The sequence below is a fragment of the Acomys minous genome (genome assembly GCF_964271855.1).
Source record: "Acomys minous genome assembly, chromosome: 15".
Taxonomy (NCBI): Eukaryota; Metazoa; Chordata; class Mammalia; order Rodentia; family Muridae; genus Acomys; species Acomys minous.
The window spans coordinates 30440528-30453819 of record NC_140497.1 but is presented as its reverse complement, the minus strand read 5'-3'; the positions used below and the strand labels follow the sequence as shown (position 1 = coordinate 30453819).

Here is a 13292-nt window from a genome sequence, read left to right as displayed (position 1 = left end):
AGTTTAATAAAAACAAAAACACATTTCAACTAGATGCCAGAATGTAATAAGAGATGCTTGTTTGGAAGTCAGTGTTGGGACCAATGAGGAGCTCTTGGCGAGCAGAGAGATTGCTTCCTCTGTTTAGCTTTTCTGAATCAACCAACTGTAATTTTTTCCTCCTTAGGTTTTGTTGTCTCTGCTTCTTATTCAACTTTGAACACACCCTGGGCTGAGGATATGAAAATAAAGATCATAGAAAAATATGTTATTCTGGCATAGTCAGACAGTTACAACAGAAGAGGACACTATAATTGAACAGCTCTAGAGAAGAAAACAGTGAGCGATGACAGGATGCTGGGCCAGCCACCATGCTAGGAACCAAGGAGAAGGAAGGAGAAAAACACTTCAAGGGCTTCCTGCCTCACAGTAGTATTCAACCTTCAAGTTGGAGTCTATTGGAGAGCAATGTGCCAGCCAGGAGTAAAGTGGCTAGAAAATTGAGAGGGCACTTAAGTGTTAGGCCATAAAAGTATATTCAGCTGATCACATCTGGAAAGTTGGCTGCTCACACAGTGGATAATCACAGAGGATGAATATTTGATACATATTTCATATAAATATGTAAGAATGTATAGGAATGTAAATTGTAAGACTGAGACCTCTAGCGAGATCTCTCGTCTATTCCCGGAGTCCCCACTAAGAGACGGAGTCTGTTGTCGATGCAAATGCATAGGAATAGGAATTTATTGAGCCATCGCGATGGGGTCTGTCCAGCTCTTTCAAGCTGCAGACCCCGAGAAACAGAGGAGGCTTTTTTATAGGTTTTAGACAAAGAAATGAGTTTTACAGTATGTGATTGGTTGGCATTTGGGCAGAAAAGCTGCAAGCAGGGAGTTGTAAGTCTTGGTGTTTCATGGCTGGATAATGGGTGGAGGGGCAAGTTAACCTATGGAAAAGATTGGTTGAAGCAGTCACAGGGGGCGTTTAGGAACTTTTTTAGTTGGGAAGGGGTAGTGGAAATTTTAAACACAGCTGGTTGTCTTTGAGTTAAGCTGGACCCTGAGAACGGACTGAGGCCTTGAGTCAAGTTGGACTCTTCAAGGTTTTTTTCTGTCCCTGCCACACATACACACAGTGATCTGATATCTGTCTGTCCTTGGTTCAAGCTGGACCCTCTAGAAATTTACATACTTTGGCCTTAATGGGGGTCCTTAAGGGAGGACTGGGAAGGCCGACTTTTACATTTTCCCAGACTTTGGCCTTAATGGGGATACTTAATGGGGCTGGTCCCTTCAAAATATGTATATTTGTATCTGAGACCAGTGTATTTTATCCTTGAGATAAGGATTTTGACTCTGATGTGTTCCAAAGCTGGCTGAATCTGGTGCTAGAACTCTTGTCATAATGAACCTTCAAGAGTAGCACCAAGATATTTTCATCTAGGACAGTGTCTACTGTTTTGTAAGGTCAGTATCCAGGGGTTTCGGACCTCAAGAGAAATGTGTCCTTTGCTTCAGCAAGACATTTTTTTTAAAAACTAAGTTCTTTGTAAGCGAGAGTCCTTTGTGACTAAAGCCCAGAAAAGCAAAGTGCACATGCAGAGTCGTGTACAATCTTTATATCCTGTTCATAGATTGAACTGAATTTCATCGTTCAAAATTAGGACAAGTGACCTAACTTGCTGCTGAGTGAATGAAAAGTTGCCCGAAGAAAAGCAAGTCTGAAATCCAACCGTTCATAACAAAAAGAACTTCTTTAGTTAGACTCCAGTCAGTTAAGCACCTGCTGAAATTGGGTGCCCACTGTGGGTGCTGTTGCCCCCCATGTGTACTTTAGAATGTTATGTCGAATGTTATACCACCATGTCCACTAATGTCCTGCCAAGTTTGGAAAGCACCACTCCCTAGGTTCTGGACAAGGTGAGAAATGGAAATCAGGACAGAAACTACGCAGAAGCTTGCCAGCGGGAGGGAGGGACTGTGTTGACCTAATATTAGGAGTGTTCTTTAAGCATAAGCAGGGTTACCAGATGGCTCAGTGTACAGACACTGGGTGAGGAACAGGAGAGTATGTGATGTGTGTGAGCATTGTTGGTGGGGGTTGGGGTTATTTAGCCCAGTGAAAAACTTCCTGATTTTCAAGAGCAAGAGAAATGTTATCACCCTTTGCTAGAGTATGAAGAAAGGGGTCAAAGTTAGTAATAAAGTAATTTACACTCTTGATGCACAGTGCATACACTAAAATTGAAGGGATACAGAGATGCTAACATGCCTCCTGAACCAGGGTGACACATAAATTTATGTGGAACATTCTATGCTAGAAAGAAATTATTATTACTTATGTATTGAATGATAGAATAAAACTTGATGCCAAGAATTACGTGTTGACAGTAACTTAGAGAAAATAAAAGATCAGGTCTCTGTGCAGGGGAAATTTTGTGTTTTCATATGGATAGTCTTCATTACTTATGGAAGAATCTTTTTATATTTTCTTCACTTGGAGGCTGAGCACCTTTGTAATAGGGTGGATGCTGACAATCTAACCTCCCAATGCAGCTTCTGTGGAGAACAGATCTTATCCTTGAAGCCCCTGAGGATTTTCTCTGCTATCTTTATTCTATTTTTACTTCATTAACATCAGCTGTTTAGTCCGTGCTGCCTCCATTGAGAGAGATGCTTTCCTGTATATGTGCTGGGCATGTTTGTATGGCATGGGTAGCTATTCATCTTCTACCCTATCTGGGACAGAAGCTAGAACTATGCCTAAACTTGGACTATGCCAGGAAACAAAATATATATATTTGCATTGTTGCAACAGCATTTTTTTTTCTGTATGCTTGAGGCCAGAAACTGCCTCTGTATTCTTGACATTCAGTAATTGTCATATTGTAGTCTCTTTGGAACAAATAACTGGGGGCTGCTATCGTATTTATGCGTTAAATAAGATGTGCTTTTTTATTTTGTTATAGCTGGTAATGCTGCCATCATCAAGTACGAAGAGAAGCCTCCCAAACAAACATTTCAGAATGGGTCAGGATCCTTATATCTGAAGCCTTTGGTGCCCAGGGCTCATGCGCACTTGCTCAAAACCTCTCCAAAAGGTATTGTCTTCACTGTGGTGAGAAGGAAATAAGACTTTAAACTGCTTGGCTATTAAGAAGTTAAGTTTTGACAAGTAGCTTCATGGTGCTTTTAACAATTTTATGTTTAAATGCCAGTTGGGTAAGAAGATGGAATGAAGTTCAACACTGAGAGGCCCTTGTTCCAAGAATCTGCGAATTCTATAGATGGAGCTCAGCCAGAGTAGTCAGGAGGTAGAGGGTAGAGGGGTGGCTCTGTGGTTAAGAACACGGACAGGTCTTGCAGAGGACGCAGGTTCAAATCCCAACACCCATATAGCGGCCAGTAACCATCTGTAACTCCAGCTCCAGGGGATCTGATGTTCTTTCTTCTGGGCTGCATGGGCACTGCGCACACATGCGCACAGACATGCCTGAGGCAAAACGCCCATCACATAAAGTGAGAAATGAGCAGGCAGAACAGGGATGTTCAGGGAAGCTAACATAATAGAACTGTAACTTGGTTGTTCCTGGTTGGCCCTCTAGAAGAGAGATAGGAACAAGGGGCGTGGCTTATTTCCCCGCTTGCCTTGTTCAAGACCGTGGCCTGTCTCATCTTTTCGCCCAGCACTTTGTGTCTGATCCCTCTGTGTCGTTCACTTTGCAATTGCGGTGGCCACTAAGAGACCAGGCAGCGTTTCCATGCAGCCTTGTCACAGCGGAGAGCTCTGCTCATAGACCCTTGTAAGCTTGCTTATCTAGAAGAATGATTGAGACCCATATTTGTATCAGGAAATTGGAAAGACAGCCAGCACAGCATTCTCTCTCCATTTTCTCCTCTGCACATAAATGTGGGTTTTGTGAGCACAGTGGTTTCATGTTTGTATGTATGCTGGCATATATGTGAAAGATCTTGTGATAACTTGAGGTTGCTGACCTAGTCTACATTTAGCAATGCTCTTTTTGTTTCTGTTGGGTTGAAGGAAAACAAAAACAAAAACAAAATTATGCATGGGGGCAGCAGGGGGTGGTGGAGGTGGAGGAAGTCCTATTGGAGGTAGATTATTTATTTAGTTTCTTATTTGTTCTAAAACATCTCATGCCCCCTGCTAGGATGGCATTAGTATCTGAAACTGTGGTTTTGATCATGATTTTTTTTTGGGGGGGGTAGGGTTTTCGAGACAGGGTTTCTCTGTGTAGCCTTGGCTGTCCTAGACTCACCTTGTAGACCAGGCTGGTCTTGAACTCACAGCGATCCTTGTGCCTCTGCCTCCCAAGAGCTGGGATTAAAGGCGTGCACCACCACGCCCAGCTTCATCATGATTTTTAAAGCCCCAAACTACCTCCAGCAATAACTGAAAATAAATCCCGAGCATGGAACTTTGATCATGAGGTGACTTTTAGAGGACAATTAGAGACCCCACCTATAACTGCAAAGCAGGGCATACCAGTGGTCTAAAAGCCCTATCGCTAAACCTGATAGTGTCCTGTAGAGGTTTTATTTGAGAGGGAGTCAATGTTTTCCATTTGTGATGGCCACATACTTTTAAGAGATTATCTTCTTTTTAAAATTCCAGAAATGGACTGTGGCATGCATTCTAACCATTTGTCTACAGATGGTTTCTTACTTGATGACTGATGTCAGTACAGGTGCTTACAGTTCTCCAAGCATCTACCAGTTTGGTTCCTGGCTGCATTTTATATTGTGTCTGTCTGGAGAAAAAGCTCCAGTGTATTTTTTTTTTTCTTCACAGCTGAATAGATGTCAGCCCCTTGGGAAGGCACACAGCAGCAACCTTCTTTCACAATATGTAGCCTGTTTCCTGTGAGCAGTAGAAGAGGGAAAGTATGAGTTCTGTACTGCTAAAAGACACACCTCCTGGCCAATGTGTAGTGCAGTGGTGGAGAGTGTTCCTGTTCTGTGGGACCTGGGATTAGGCACTAGTATAAATAATAAATAAATTAACTAAAATTTAAATGAACTTTAATTGTCCTTGTCTAGAAGATATTGCCATGCTTTATCCTTTTAAAGTTGATACTTTGTTCTTGATGATTAATTCATATATCACTCTTATTATAAAAGATAATTACAAAGTTATCTATATTTGAAAAAGTGTACTTGATAAAGTTGTTTTTTTTCTTGGGATTTTTTTTCCAGTAGATAGCTGGAACCAAACATTTAGAGGTTAATGTGTGGCTTTTAGAAAATGAAACTGCGCTTATTTACAAAATGGCTTGAGTTTTGCATAGTATTTCCAATAATGTGTGTGTTCTATGTTTCTTTCATATTCTAGGTCCTTCAAGAAAGAGTCTATTTTCAGCTTTTAATTCAGGTAAGTGACCACTTTAAGCATGAATAGACTAAAAATCTTTCCATTTGAAAGGTAACAGCTGAATATATTGAAATTTATAATGGCATTCACTGACATGCTTTTAAGTCAAAAGTCACGCTTTAAAGTGTAAATAACTGCTCTGACATGGTTTTTTGGGTAGCATGTTTGACAAGCCATATAGCACAGAGGAGAACATTTTATTATATAGATAGCTTAAAACTATCTTAATATGCTTCATATGAACTAAAAATGGCACTTCTAATATAAATGTTATTTTAAATTGGATCATCTCTAAGCATAAAGTCATCTTAAGATATAGTTTTTAACACCTTATATTAGCTCAGCAGCTTACTATTTTCCTGGCTTCTCTGCTATACACATTTTTGACTGGACATAAATTTCTAAGGCCGACTATAGCTTTAGCCCATTTAACTACATTGAGAATCTTACAGTTTCTTTTGAGGAGCTATATAGATCTTGTAAAAATGTATTCATCAAAATTCCTATGTATGACATGCATGCAGGCTGTATGCAGTCAGCTGTGTGATGCCTGTGTGCACCTGTTTTATATTACAGCGATGGTATAATGGCTTCTAAGCCCATTGCACATCAGAGAAGAAAGCCAGAAGAGGGAAAAGCCATGTTGTATGCTGTAAACTAGCTGTTATCCCAGGCTGTCATGTTGTCAGTGCGACATACAACTGTGAGCCACGTGTTTCCCCCAGTTGTGAACATGGTGGTCAGTTATTTTCACAACTCCAGGCTGACCTGAAATTAGTTTGAGCCTAATGAGGAAACATCGCTTTTGAAGTGAAAATACTTGTAAATCCTAAAATCCTGTTTCGTTACGTACCACATAGTGGTCAGTTTTGATGAGTCACCTGGTCTAAGTATAGTAACAATTAACCTCTTGGATATTTGGGGTGGCTCTAAATCACATTCACAATGATTCCAGTATGAACCATTTTACAGTCAGCTCTGTTGAAGTTTGGCAGAATTTTCTTGTGACAGGTTCTTTAAAATGGTACTAATAAACTAAAGACCATGCGTTCTATAGTCACTCGGATAACTTGCATAATTTTCTAAAAGCTTCATACTAGTTTCTGGTATGATCCATAATATAAAAATACCTACCATACTCTGGTCAACCTCAGGTTTTATTTAATTATTTGTTTTAAAATTTTTAAATTTATTTTTTAAAGATTTTTTTTTAATGTGTATTTTACCTGGATGTATGTCCATGCTCCACATGCATGCAGTGCCCTGGGAGGCCAGAAGGAGGTCTCAAAACAGTTGTGAGCTGCTCCACGCAAGTTTTGGGAACCGAGCCCTGGTCCTTTGAAAGAGCAGTAGTAGCGCACTAAACATCCGAGCCACCTCTCCAGCCTCTGTCTATTTTTTGAGGGGGTGAAATGTTCTCTCAGTAGTTTAACAGTTATTTTAAAGAGATTCCGAAACCTCAGAAGGGACAGTGAGGAGCAGAAGATAATGACCTTGTGAGGCTCGGACGTTGGTGTAAATCTTGGCTTCTCCCGCTTTCTATTTGTGTCCTGACCTTTGGCTACTTGCTAAGCCCCTCCAGAGCTCCAGTTTCTCGTTTGGCAGCATGGGGATGTTTGGCAGATAAGTCCCAGTGTGGGAATCACTTGGACCATGTAGAATATTTCCATCCCAGGCTCTCAGATGGTAGCTGCTACTGCTGCTAGCTAGGGCTGACGAGGTTGGTGGTCCTTGTTGTTGTTAGAGTTTTCATGGATTTATTTTAGAGATGACGCTCCCTCCCCGCCCCCACCCCCACCCCCCACCTCCCCACCACGTGTTGAGTTCCATGAAATCAATCGGGAAAACCCACTGAAAGCTATGAACCACCTTCCTGGGGTCTAGCCGTTGTGATCTATTTAAAGGTTATGACGCTACGAGATTCTAGGCAACATTGGCTCTAAATAAAACAGGCTTGCTGTTTATGAGGAAGATGTCACACACACCTCAGCATTACTATTATTACTGTAGTCCCGACACTCGTGGGAACTGTTTGGGGTACCATAGGTGTCCAAGTTGTGTTTATCCAGTTCTCTGATTGTTTTATACGGCATCCCTGTCAGGTGCCATGGTGTCCGCCTCTAGAAGTAAAAACACTTGGTCCTTCTGTGACATTTCATAAATATAGCCTTGGGCAGTGTGGCTTTCTGCATCTCCTTTCTCGAATGTTGGGAAGTGGTTGAAAGCTGCAGACGTACTCTGGGGAGGAAGGTTGTGATGCTGTCACGCTGTGTGCCTGCCATCTTTCCTCACTGCATGTTGATGATCTCAATTCTGTCCTCATGTCAATTAGATACATGAACAATTTGATGCTTTGTCATAGGAAGGGTGGATCTCTTGGTGAATCCCACTGTGATAGTGGCTGCCTTTTTTGCTGGGAACTGGATCTCTTCACAGAGGACACATGAGTATGTTCCAGACAGAAGGGTGTTAAGTGTAGAAATTAATAAAAGCACCATAAATACAGACCTGAGTAGAGAAGGTCTTTCCAGGAACACAGGTGTAATAACAGAAATTAATAATTATGACAGCACATGATTTGAGCTTTCTTTTGTCAGATCATTACAAATTGTGGTAAGAACAAAGCCAGATGTCGTCATCAGCACACTTGCTCTGTGTAGCCCTCTCAAAAACTAGCAAGACAGGGCCAGCCCCCACAGTAGCTGCTAAAAAGCCGTATTATTCAAAACACCTCTGTCAAAATCCTTATTACATTATTTTAACTGAAAAAGAAAAGTCACTACACAAAATTTATGGGAAACCAAACAAGACCCCTAAGTAGCCAAAACCAATCTTTTGTAGGGGAAAACAAAGAAATCTGGAGGCACCCTAATTTTTGCTTTCAATCCTGTCATTAAAATTGTCTGGTGCTATCACAAGGTTGACACATAGAGCAATGCCATGGAAGAGCCCAGAAAGGAACCCATGGGCACACAGTCCGTTGCCCAAACTACCCAGTAGAGGAACCATCATCTCTTCAACAGACAGTGAAGTTGAACCTTCATCTCACCTCACAAACGGAAAACAACTCAAATTACAGTAAGACCTGAAACTGAAAAACTCAGAAGGCAACAGAAGGCAAAGCTTCATGGCTTTGTCATTGGTTTTCTTAGATTGATGCCAGAAGCACGTGACGAGCAAAACTGGAGAAGTGGGACTGACTGTACCAAGCTCAAAGCCTTCTGTGTAGCAAGGGAGGCAGTTGGTGGCAGAGCAGGTGGCCTACATGCCTTATGCCCACTAAAGGCTGGCTTAACAAGGAAAATAAAGAAAGAAAAATTAGATGTGATCTTCCATGTTCCTTGTAGCATTTTCCCCAATAACTGGATGTAAGGATGACTTAAATATCTATATACATAAAGAAAATATGGTATATCCACACACTAGAAAACTATTCACAGTACTGTACAAACAAAGGAAGTGAGGCTGAGGGGCTGGGTCGGTGAGCAAAATTATTTGCTGTGAAAGCACAAAGAACACGTCCCACAAGTATCTGTAACCTGAGTAGTTTTGTGTAGGGGGAGAAGGGAGGCGAGACACAGAATCTCTGCAAGCTCAGGTAGCAGAAGGAAAAAAAAAAGCCGTCTCAAATAATGGCTATTGAAGACTGGCACTAGGGATTGTCCTTTGACCTCTATATGCACCCTGGTGTGGGAGTCCTTCACAGCTACTGATGCACAGGCCTACCGTGCACAGAGAGAAGGGAGTCTTGCTTACTTCGCTTACATTCAGTGTCTAAAGCAGTCAGGATGTGCAAAGGCTTCTGGGCACTGGCAGGGATTGCCAAGAAAAGGGAAGTTGCTGTTAGGTGGAGTTACAGAAGATGAGGACATTGTTACAACACTGTTGCAACACATGTAGTTACGGCATAGTTCACAGCAGCTTGGCTTAAAATGTGTTGAGAGGAGATTTTGTTGTCCTCGCTATAACAACAGAGATGAATCCAAAAGAAATAACTGAACTGGAAAAATATGTATGGGTAAAAAAATGCGAAAAAGGAATGCTGACTTTGCACTGCTCTCTGTTTGGCCTTTTTGTTTTGTTTTTTTGTTTTTTTTTTCTTTATGTGCATACCTAGCAGACGATGAATAAAGAACAGAAGCTCACACACTGCACTGGAGTGTAAATTTAGGAGCTATTGTGTAGGGCACAGCCTTGGTACACTCAGGATATAACATGATCAGTACTGAGCCTAGGAAGAGACTGTCTTGTTTTATTACTTTTCAGAATTCTTTAAAATCGGAGAAATGAAGGCTAGAGGGATGGGTCAATTTTGCTATTCAAAAACAAGCAACAACAACAAAAACAAGAAACAAACAAAGAAAAAAATCACACCACGAAAATCCAACTGCAAGTCTAATCCTTATGAACTGTTCCATCTTAAGTGCCAAGCTTTGCTTCATGTGGTTTCCTGTTATTTTTGCTGAATCTTATGCTGATTCTTAATGACTTTACCAACACCTGATACCTTTTTTCTTTGTTGCACTCATGCTAGCTGGCCACTAGGGGGCAGATGATGTTTTGGAAAGATTTGAATGTGACTAGTTGGAGGCTTGCATCTAAGCACACTTTTTGTTGTTTTCTGAGACAGGGTTTCTCTGCGTAGCCCTGGCTGTTCTAGACTCTGCAGACCAGGCTGGCCTGGAACTCACAAGAGATTTACATGCCTCTACCTCCCCCCCCCCCCCCCCCGCTTGGTTTCTCTTTCCCATTGACATTGTTCTTTTAGAAGAAAAAGGTTATTATTTAATGGGGGGGGGTAGCTAATGATAGTGTTTATTTTATTTGCATGTGATGAGTGTTTTGCTTGCATGCATGTGTGTGCACCACATGCATGTATGGTGCCTGGAAGGGCCAGAAGAGGGAATTATATCCCTTAGGACTGGCGTTTCAGATGTTTATGAGTTGTCATGTGGGTGCTGGGAACTGAACATGGGTCCTCTGGAAGTCTAGCCATCAACTGCTGAGCCCTCTCTTTCAACCCCTTAAAATCAGAGTTTTAATAAAAGTAACAAATTGGAGAAAGGTGTCTAGATGTTCTAAAAATAAGAACCTGTGATTTAACAGAGGAAACCTATGCCTGAAGGTCCATTTCCTTGACTCTAATAGCGGCTCTCCACCTATGGGTGGAACCTTTGTTGGAGTGCATGACCCTTGCCCAGGGGTCACCTAAGACCACCAGAAACACTGGTGTTTACATTACGATCCACAAGAGTAGCAAAATTACAGTTATGAAGTAGCAAGGAAGTGATTTTATGGCTGGAAGATCACCACAACATGAGGAACTGCGTTAAAGGGTTTGCAGCACTAGGAAGGTTGAGGCCACTGCTCTAACCCCATGGTTATCTGTGCCTCTGTTGCCATGGATGTGGCTCCTTCAGGAGATGCTGGTTGTGGGTGTGCTTGTTCATCCCCACAGTGGCCCTCTGTGGGTTACTGGTTTATTCCTATCCTCTGAAATGACAGGGCTAACAGCTCAAATTTCCCTTCCCTCCTGTCCTCTGCCCTCTGCAGTTCTCAGATGCTGTTCAGGACTTCTGAGAGAGTTAACTGCTTTCGGTTAATTTTAACTATACTTAGTGAGTTGTTTATGGTTTAAGATTTCTTTGTCTTATGAAATTGTTTGCTTACTCTCAGAAGCAGACCTGGAACAGAAATTGCACTAACCGTTCATTTTTAGTGCGGTCCTTAACACATGAGAATTAGAGCTGCGATTTTGACAACCTGTCATTAGCACACTAAAACAGGTTGTTTATGTTAAGGGTTGGAAGTATCCGCTGGCTTGAAGGTTTTGTTTTGTTTGCTTAATTTTTTAATCCAAGTAAGTAGGTTTACATACAGCTACATAGGTAAAATACCTGGAAAGTGCTCAGGGATAATAGTGTGAACCTCTGCAGTTTTTAAAAAATTGAATCAGTTCAGACTGCTTTGATGAAATCTTATTTTTTGCAGAGCTAATAAATAGACATTAGGCATGTGAGGGCGGTTAATTTCCTTTAGCCTTGTTCCAAGTAGTGACAGGATCTGCGACACCATTGGCTGTTACATAAAGCTCCGGAGACCACCCACTTTCTCCTCCCCTTTCCCATCCCCGATGGGAACCACAACAACCCAAGGCATGTACAGTGTGATGTAACACCACAGAGGCTGCTCGCTTCCGGAACCCGCTCCTCACAGCTCCTGTTCAGACGAAGGGCATTGTTTTTAGCAACATCTGGGAGTGCAAACGGAAGCCTGGAGCCCTGGCATAGCAACCTCTTAGCTTTTCTTTTTTCCCTCTGGGTGGCCTGAGCTATGTAGGTTTGTTTTTCTCTGGCTGTTATCTCTTGGCTTGGAAGATCACTGAGTTGAAAAGAGGCAGCATGTGATGGTCCCTGGTAGCTGCGTCCTCTGCGAAGTTCTCCCGCTTGATCTGAAGACATGTTGTTGTCTCCCAAATTCTCCTTATCCACCATCCACGTCCGCCTAACTGCCAAAGGACTGCTTCGAAACCTTCGGCTTCCCACGGGGCTCAGGAAGAGCACTGTCATTTTCCACACAGGTTGGTAGTGCGCAGTTCTCGGCTCAGAGCTCCGTATGGGAGGGGCAGGCTGGTGAACTCGCAAGTGCTTCTCAGATTTCTATGGAGACAGATAATTGGGAAATAAAGCTCTTTTTAATGAGAGGCCTAACCAGTGACAATATAAGCAGTTTTTTTCTCTTGTGTTGGGTGGGAGGGTACTTGTGTTTTATGCAGGCAGCTGTGGGCTTGTCTGTGTTTACCGATGCAGGATCGTTGCCGGGGGAACTTTGTGGCGCTCTTCTCTGCCACCAAATCTGTAAAAACAGCACCTGTTAATTCGCATCTATCTTCAAATGATTTTTGGAACTAGGATGTGAACATATTAAGACAATTGCTCTTTGCACTGAGAAAGGAGATGGTTTCTTTGGTTTTATTTTGCAGTTTCTCATTCAGATGGAAAGGCTATCTATTTCAGGATAAGAAAAGACCTCCACATTGCAAATACCCCTAAAATCACCCTGATGCTCTTGAAAGGCCAGGAAGAGCACCACAAATAATTATAGCTTTCCAGTTTTCCTAGTGAGAACAATTGTGAACATAGAATATTGCCCTTGGTGTTTCTGTTTGCAGCTGCTTTTCTTTCTTTTTCTTTTCTTTTTTCTTTTCTTTTCTTTTTTTTTTTTTTTTTTTGGTGCCTAAGATAGACATGTTAGTGCACCCCTTCAGGCATATGTAAACCCATCTGCTTGTGTTCCGACTGCATTGCTTGGTGGTGGTGCCCCTCAATTTTGCCAAGGATTACAATGATCGTAAATTGAGTTGATTTTGTTCTGTGATGGTTTGTGTGTCCTTATACTTAGTTGGAGCTGCTGAGTGTTGATTTTAACAGGCTGTCTTGCTTAGTGAGCATGTGACTGAATGTGTGTGTGTGTGTGTGTGTGTATGTGTGTGTGTGCCATGTATGTGTTTTCCTGTGTACCTCTTGTTTTTTTAGTTGGCCCATCACTATCCATGGTATTTTGTTTGTTTGTTTTCTTTCTTTCTTTTTTTTTTTTTTCTTGTTTCTTTTCCTGCTGACTGCTTTTCATTTTCCCACAGGCATCTGCCTTCCCTTTGGGATAATCTTGATTTTTTTTTCCTTCCCCAGCATCCCTTTCTCATTTCGTAACTCCCCTTGATCTGGCACTTGAGTTGGGTGGCTTTTCCTTCTAGGTCTGATGGCTGAAGGAAAATGAAGAAAGCTGGGTCCAACCATGGCCCCTCTTCCAGTCCAAATGCCACCATGATTCTTCCAGCTCTTTAAAAAAAAAAAAACTAAAAAGGTGGGGGCCATGGGTGGAGCTCAGTGTGCTCTGAGGCCTTGGCTTTAATTGCCTGT

General features: G+C 42.0%; 1 protein-coding gene across 1 annotated transcript in view; it reads left to right on the top strand.

Moving 5' to 3' along the window:
• The window catches only part of MTUS1 (microtubule associated scaffold protein 1), a 149696-nt gene that overhangs the window by 86822 nt on the left and 49582 nt on the right, over window positions 1-13292 (top strand). Inside the window, 2 exon segments of the mRNA XM_084759662.1 lie at window positions 2951-3082; window positions 5335-5373. Coding sequence (XP_084615788.1) covers window positions 2951-3082; window positions 5335-5373 — 171 coding nt within the window.